The 8,724-nt window shown below is 37.7% G+C and overlaps 1 protein-coding gene across 1 annotated transcript; it reads left to right on the top strand.

The window, feature by feature from the left end:
• Positions 1-5,744: 5,744 nt before the first annotated feature.
• Positions 5,745-8,658, top strand: LOC147847584 (uncharacterized; the record flags this gene model as incomplete). The annotated part of the gene is made up of 4 exons (XM_087339020.1): positions 5,745-6,476; positions 6,650-7,034; positions 7,834-8,371; positions 8,550-8,658. Coding segments are annotated over exons 1-4 (1,601 nt in total), but the record flags the coding sequence as incomplete, so codon positions are not given.
• Between the last annotated feature and the right edge of the window lie 66 nt (positions 8,659-8,724).

Raw genomic sequence — 8,724 nt, 5'->3', positions numbered from 1 at the left:
TTCTGTGATCCTATTGGAACTCACATTTAGAAGGTAAAAAGTTTGTCATGTTAGAATAACTACACGACATGAAGTCATGTTTATAGATCCCCCTAGGCATAGAATGATATTGTCCATCATAACGCGATATTGTTCCATTTCCATGCGCAGAAAAAATGTCTTGTGGCAGTTCTCCATAATTTGAAACCTTTGAAATCATCTTATGCTTGACTTTCTGGCACATTTCATATAGTACAATTGATGCATGTGACTCGGAAAATTTTCTTCCTCGTTCTCATAATGTAACTTAAACATTACCATCCCTCTTTATAGCTATGTTCATTTTCCCTTAGTGAGATTGGCAATCATACTTGCTTGGTCTATAGACATATTAGAACCTTACCCCTTTGTCCATGTTATGGGCAAACTTGTTCTGAGTCATACATCCATTAGAATTCAATCACACGATTTGTCTTGTAACTAGTGATATTCTATCATAAACATATCACACATCGATTCTTGTAAAAGACTTATCTTTCATGTTAGAAATATGATGCCAATTATTTATTGCATCTACAAATGACATTGATACTATTTGTATCTCCAAAATCCTAGCGATGCTAAATTAAATAAAATGATTCATTTTGACTTACTAATTGTATGTTATTGCACAGACAAGTTAACGTAGCTCTTCGTGGACTCCAAATGCCAAGTCGACATATAAGACAAATGCTTTTTATTGTGTAGATTAGACGAGTAAATCTAGAGTTGTATCATAAGTTAAGTTAGGTTATCTTTGAAAGATTAAACTTGCTTGCTCGGTTTTCAATGCTTTGTAGTTATCTAACATATACATGTGCAAATATATAATTGTTTACATCGATTCACATATGAATATACATATCATTTTCAATTATTACCTTATGTTACACATGGGAAGCCTTGTGCATACATATGTGCATTTGTATACATTTTATTATGATGGATTAACTATTTTTTGCTCAAAAGTCCTTGAGAAATGTGCATGATAATCTATCGTTACTCATTTGACCTATATATGACTAGGAGAAAAAAATTGCATATATGATGTTTGGGTTTTGGTGCATAGAGTTGTTATGCTTGTATCAAAAGAATCACGTGTTCTTGTATCGAAACAATCATTTGTGCTTGAATTGAGACAATAGTTTTTGCTTGGAATACAATGTTATCTTCGGGGAACGTAATGTTAAAGACAAGGATGCTCGCTTTAATAATGAACTACTAATAAGAACTTACATGTTTCATAGTGTCTTCATAATGAACTCCACATCATTAACTCCCCCATAGAAGTGTGCTTCCTTTAACTAAAAAAAGTAAAGAACTACCAATGCTACTTATGGAGTAATACTTGAGGCATTGTGCTTTCTGTCTTACAACTTTGAATGTGCCAAGCACTAAATCGAGAAGTTATTGTCCTAAAATTAAATCCTCGATGAGTTCTACTCGGAAGTTTATCTTGTGCTTGAGAATTTTCCTATGGGCAAAAAATAAGAATGATAGATATATAAGAATTTTCGTTAAAAAAGTGTTTGAACTTGTGCCATATTTGTCAGAGGTCATGAATGAGATCATCAATAAGACATTATATATAATGAATCCATCATATTCTTTGTGATCCTTTTAAGGTTGGATTCACATAGCTAGAGATAGTTGTTATTTTTCGCCTTATTGGAGTGAAAGTCACCTATCAGGACCGTAATTTTTGTTCCACATCCATTGATATGAAAATGAAGGCACATAATCTTCCTCTCTTGTGTGTCTTAAAAAAATGTATTTCAAACATCAAAACTAAAAGGCAATGCTTGAAATGAAGAATACCTACAAAGTTTCGTGCCTAATGGTACCTTCTGGGTACAAAACAAACAAGAATTCTTTGAGACTTATCACCACCATGTGAAAAGAGCTTTAATGATCAAGCCTAATGATTGGAGCAACTGTCAACTTCTTTTCTATGTGTCTTTTTTTAGTGTAGCAGGGATTTAACTTGGAGCATAAAAATGCAACAATTTATATTTACATTTATAAATAATAAGACTGAAACGTTACCCTTGAGAAAACTAATCAAATGTCGGCAAAATTTCTAGCAATGAAAAAAGGTCAACATATCTTTGCCAAAGTTTTTTTTGTCTAAAATGCACGTGATATATCAACTCGATATTGTCCTGATAAGGTAACATTTAATGAACCACTCATTAAGTGGGGGCATGAGTCTTGTTTCTCTTAACATATATCCAATTTGGTTTATAATATCTTCCTTTCTCGATCATCTCCTAATCTACAAAGTGAGGATGTTTTCAATTTCTTTTGGTTTGTTGTGATATAATTGAAATGGTTAAACACATCCGTGCACCATAAGCCTTCTAAACAGAAATTTTGTAACTTTTTCCAGCCATTGGAATAGATCTTGCCTATTAAATGCATTGATCGACATGGTTCCATCCATGGCCATACAGATCCGTCACACTATCATGCAATACCATTTTCCATATGTCTATTGATATGTAATGAAATCATATACATTTATTGTCAATGCATTCATATGCCTCATTATAGCCTTCACAAGGATAGAGTTATAAGTTGGTACAAAAGAGTTATCACAAATTTGATCTTCTTCTCAAGCTTAATCGCTTCAATAACACATCTCTACTAAAGCTTCACGCTCATTAATTATAGGTCACCTTCCATAGTATCAACATGAAGTGATGGAGAATCGTGATCACCTTCCATAGTAGCTTGAAATGAGAGGCTTAATGGAACTAGGAAAATCAATCACAAACTTCTTTTCAACATTGCAAGGTATTCAAATCTTATGGATGAATGGATATAGTCAATTGATGGAGTGATTCAAGATTGTGAATATCAAGTAAGAACAATAATTGCTCATTGTGTAGGGATCCATACATTAGAATATGTACCAAAGTTTAAGTGTCAACATGTTCTACACATCCAAGTTTGGATTTTTTGTATTTAAGACAAGATTGTGCATTGTAATCCTCCTAATTGAGGCAATTTCACATAGCCAAGGACAAGGTGATTAAGCACAAGTACATTGAATGAATGTGTGATCATTATTGCCAATCGTTGAGCAAAGGTGTTGCAAAAATTCCGCCCATATCAAGTGTGGACGAAGTGTGATAAAAGTCAATCCTAACAAGTAGAAGAATGCTTGAATTCAATGTTGTGAGTATGCATGGCAAAGTGGGGGAAGGGGTGTTGCTTGCATCTTATGTATCCATCACTTCTTGGCCTTACCCATTGCGGAAAAGCATAACCAAATCTTTCAATTAGTTTTGTAATTGATCGCTTTTCCAACATGGACCCTATGGGGTCCTCTCAAAATCCTCAAGTCAAGGAAGTATGAAGTTAACCAAAGAAAATGCAAATACAATGAGAATGAGAACAAGACACATCAAAGAGGTTATGTTACATCTTACATCTTCATGCGAGAAGTAAAGGTATGCCACATGATGAAAGTAGGCTCATGCTCAAAATGCTGAAGCATTGCTTGAAATTTGTTACGACATACATCAAAAGAGACTTAATACATGATCACCAGCTAAAGGGTGAGCATAACTTTTACCAACCACTAAAGTTGAGCATTGTCACACAATAGACAAGAAAACAAAATCATTGACTATGCATCAATATGGGCATTCATTACAACGTTCGAAGTCTTGGTGAATCGCACATAGTAGTAGAAGCATCGAGCCTTGATGAAGTTTTTCCGCGTTCCAAAGGTGTGATGAAAGTTATAGGCCAAAGGTGTTGTTGCATTGGTGAGTATGAAGAAGGGAACCTGGGGTGAGGCACGAGCATCAGAGTTGCATCGATTCCATCGAAATTGTCAACACTGGCCCATGCAATTAGTTAGCAAGCGGCACATGTGTGGTGGCATATGTATATAGATAGATATGTGCATACCAACGCATTTGATTGGGGAATCATCATCACAACGAAAGCGTCAATCGAGTGTGAACTCTATATCTATCTATCTATATGGATGGCAAAGGTAGACTGTAAGGTTGCAAGTGCATATGCTATTGCGCACACAAATCGGGCACAGAAGATGGGTGGATCGATCGAGGTCAACGTACGAGTACAAGTACAATCCACATACAATAAGGGGTGTGATGAGTGGGGGTGGGTGCACGAGCAGACGGGGAATGGGATGGCCGGGTCGGTCAGGCTGGACAAATTGAAACTTGATGGCGAAGGCCGGACATCGTGACGCCATATCCACACACACACACACACACACACACACACACACACATACATACATACATATAGATGGGCTCCTTTCTGCTTCTTCTTCTTCTTCTTCTTCTTCTAGTAGCCATGGAAACCTTAGGAACCCCCCTCCCCCAAAACTAACTAACTAGTCTACAAGCAATAGAAAGGCCAAATGATGCCAGGATGGAGAACGAGATGGTCGGGACGGGTTGGTCACGTCGGACAAATCGAGCAATAGAAAGCCAGATGGGGAACAAGATGGTCGGGACGGGTCGGTGACGTCGGACAAATCGAAACCTGATGGCAAAGGCCGAACATCGTGACGCCATATCCATATCCATATACATACAAATACATACACACATACACACACACACATACACACATACATACACACATACATACCCACATACATACATACATACATACATACATACAGACATACATACATACATACATACATACATACATACATACATACATACATACATACATACATACATACATACATACATACATACATACATACATACATATAGATGGGCTCCTTTCTTCTTCTTCTTCTTCTAGTATACATACATACATACATACATATAGATGGTCTCCTTTCTTCTTCTTCTTCTTCTAGTAGCCATGGAAACCTTAGGAAGCCCCCTCCCCCAAAACTGACTGACTGACTGACTGATCCTCTGTCTGTCTGTCTGTCTGTCTGTGTAAACGTCATCTCTTTCTTCATCCTCATCACCGCCATCATCACCATCACCATAATCTCTCTCTCTCTCTCTCTCTCTCTCTCCTCTTTCTTTCTAGAATAATCATCTTCCCCTGCTCCGGACTCCCCTCCTTTCTTCTTCCGATTCTTCTTCTGCTCATGGTATGGCTATGAATTCGTTACCTGTTTAGGGTTTCCAATTCTCTAATGAGAGAGATCGTACAGCATCCCCCCTCCCTCCCACAGATCGACCCAACAGGGATTCTTTTCATATTTAGAATCTCTCTCATCTCTGTCTGTCTCATCTCTGTCTGTCTGTCTGTCTGTGATAAGTGCAAGTTTGTGCAGAAACTTTCTTCCAGAAATCTCTCTCTCTCTCTCTAGCGTGTTGATTCTCATTGAATAGCTCCGCTTCTTGCCTCGGCCTTTCCCTTCTCTGATAATTCTCAGCTTCTTGCCCGAAAGGTTTCGATTCTCTTCAATTCCATTCCATTCCATTCGATTTGGTTTCTCGGAAATACTCAGATTCAATTTCGAGACCCGGAAGATTCTTTTTTGGGTGTTTGCATTCGGTTCATCACCAAGGGGCTCATGCGGTGTTTTTGGTTCACCATTCGGGGCTCTGTCTGATTCGATTTCAAATCAATTCAGTTCATCGGAAATTCTCATCCTACTTTCTTTTTGGTTCAAGCTCTCTCAGAAGGATACTGGTTCGGTCTGGCTCTTTGCGAGGTTTCTGGGAGAAACTCATATTTTTGGTTAATTTTCTGGAGCAGGCATAGATTCTCAGTTCTATTGAATCCAATTCAGGTCAATTGGAAGACTTAATTTCGATCCGATTGGGTTTGGTGGGTTGGGTTCGATTTCTTCTCATTGGAATAATTATACAATCTCAGGCTATATCTGCAATCGAAGAGAATCAGGGGGTTAATTCATTATTGAAAATGGAATCTTCGATTCAAATTTCGGGGTTGGAATCTTCTGGAGATCCTAACAATGCAGGCACCACTTCTGCTTCAGGAAAAGAATATCTTAAATCATTGCCGCCGTTCCAGGAAGAATCTCTGCTCTCTCTGTCCCAGAAAGAATCTCCAGAATCTGTGTCACAGGAATCATCATCATCATCATCATCATCATCATCGCAGGATGCCTTGATAAAGAGAATTGCAGAGCTTGAGGCAGACCATGCGCTCCTTCGGGCTCAGATTGCCAAGCTTCTGAACCCTGCTCAGACTGAGTATAAATCCTATCCCACTTACTCGAAGAATTCAGCTCTCAACAAAGTCCATTGGATACCTCCAAATGTCAAGAAGAGCACTAATGATACATGGAATAGGGAAACTTCACAAAGAATTACTTCTTTGCTTCCTCTTATTGGCCATAACTCGCAAGAAGTCCTGACCTATAGTGAACAGTCGGTCCCCATCTCAAAGAACATCTCGGAAAAACATCTCCTCCAATCTATTGGTCAAGCTGTCTATATCTTTACTCTTAGTGCTGAGGTGATATACTGGTAACATGCCTTAGAGATCCTAGTTGTTTCTTCGTTTTCTTTTAATCCACTGTATTTTTACTGTTTTGCCAAACAGAACAAAAGAAAACATGTTCAATATTTCCACCCCCTTAATGTAGTGATCTTAGAAATTGTGCACGGCAATGCATAAGGATTTTCTGTTTTCCTTTTAGGAACCGGAATGCTGAGTTGCTCTTCGGTTACTCGCAATCAGAAGCTCTGGGGAGGAGTATATTTGAACTTGTCGTTCGGAAGGAACATTTTAATGCTGGATATAAGATTATATCTAACTTGGTGAGGACTGGGGAGCAATGGAATGGTCAATTCCCGCTCTTGAAGAAATCGGGTGAGCTTTTCCTTGGTCTTGTTACCAACACACCCATATATGATGACAATGGAGAAATGGTGGGGGTTGTTGGAGTGAGCCATGATGCTCGGCTATTTTCGAGCAGTGTTGGTGTTGGACGCTGTCTACACCCATTCACGATCAAGCATAAGCAACACCAACAGGCCCAGGGACTGTCGGGAATGATGATCGGGTCTTCTTTATCGAACATGGTAGATATATCTTCTCGAATTCTATGCTATGTGATAGATTGCTATGATGTTTAACTGTTAATGATTTGTGGTCTCTTATCCATATAACTTTGATATTGCTTGGTGTATCTTTGAAATTACCCATTAAGGGTTAGATTGATATTATGGCCGACTTTAGTTCTGGCTCTTTGTCTTCCTATAGATTCCGAATCCAAATTATGTGATATTGTGATTAATTTAGCTAATGACGAGTCTCTTTCCGTAAAAAGTCCAAAGTATGTGATGTTATGGTAAAATGGCTATTGGATTTCCGAGCAATATGATATTATTGATTAATATAGTTAAGCATTCTCCAAATTTAGTGATATTATGGTTACTTTAGTTAATGGAATGATTTTCTCCTTTCTTAGATCCCAGACTAGGTGATATTATGGTTAATATAGTTAATGGTGGTTTGTCTCCCCCTTGGACTCTGAACGATGTTGTATTATGGTTAATAAAGTTGATGTTGTAATTTCTCCAAAATACATGATAATTTAGTTTAATGGTGTTGTATTCTCTTATTGTGATGAAATTAATGGTGGTTTGACTATCCCCTGGAGGGAGTCTGAACAATGTTGTATTATGGCTAATAAAGTTAATGTTATACTTTCTCAGGCTTCCAAAATGCGTGATAATTCTAGTTCAATGGTGTTGTATTCTCTTATTACTGCTAAATTAGTGTCTCCTATGTTTCTGAAATTTGTGGTGGTTGTTTCCCCTAAGATTTCTAAATATCATTTAGTTTATGGTTGGTTTGTTTATTGTCTGTTTTTCTCAGAACTCTAGGCTGGCTTCCAACATTGCATCCCCCAAGCTTTCACCCCACTTCAAGCTGGACGAAGTACTTCTAAATCATCACAATATTGGGTGTGGAGTTTTGAAGAAGCATTTAAAGGCCAATGAGAACGAGAGAACCCATATGTCTGCCGATAATCTAAATGCATTTTGGGGGGAAACATTCGTCCCACAGACAACAAAAAGATATAAAGTAGATGACGTTCGTCTTGAAGGTTATTCTAGAAATGCTTTACTAAGCTCCAACCAAAAATCACACCTGAAAAAGGATGTACTTGTACGGCCTCAAGTGCATGCCACTGACATATACTTGAATGAAGATCTCATAGGAGGGCAAGAGTTAGAATGTGCAGAAATTAATAATATGAAAATCTTTCGAGGTCGCTCTTCGTGTTGTGAAAATGAGCCGGATTACGCATGCAGTGATACCATATGTAAAATGGGAGATAACGCTGAGATGGATATGCGAGATTGTGAGATAGAATGGAAATCGTTGACAATTTGTGAGAAAATTGGTGAAGGTACATCAACTACATTTCTCACTACTTTGTTATTATATCCTTCTATCCAAACACTTCCTATTTTGACTTCTGTAGTTCTTTCTATGATGTAACATTCTGATTCATATCTTTGTACTTCTTTGATCTGGACATTTCTTTATCCGTTCTTCTTTTCATTACTTTTGATTCACATGCCTAGGTTCTTGCGGTACAGTGTATCACGGCTTCTGGGTTGGATCGGTAAGGCTTTTCTCTATGCTATTACATCTAAAATTCTGGAAAATATTTTCAATTTTATTTGTAAATCTGTAATATGTTGATTACCAGTTCTTTGTACCTCTATTCCTGTATTCTGAACATCTGTTCCTGCTCTT

Source organism: Azolla caroliniana, unplaced genomic scaffold (genome assembly GCF_043228905.1).
Source record: "Azolla caroliniana isolate FFs.n. ecotype wild unplaced genomic scaffold, voAzoCaro1.0.p SCAF_843, whole genome shotgun sequence".
NCBI classification, from domain to species: Eukaryota; Viridiplantae; Streptophyta; class Polypodiopsida; order Salviniales; family Salviniaceae; genus Azolla; species Azolla caroliniana.
This window is presented reverse-complemented; position numbering and strand designations above follow the sequence as displayed.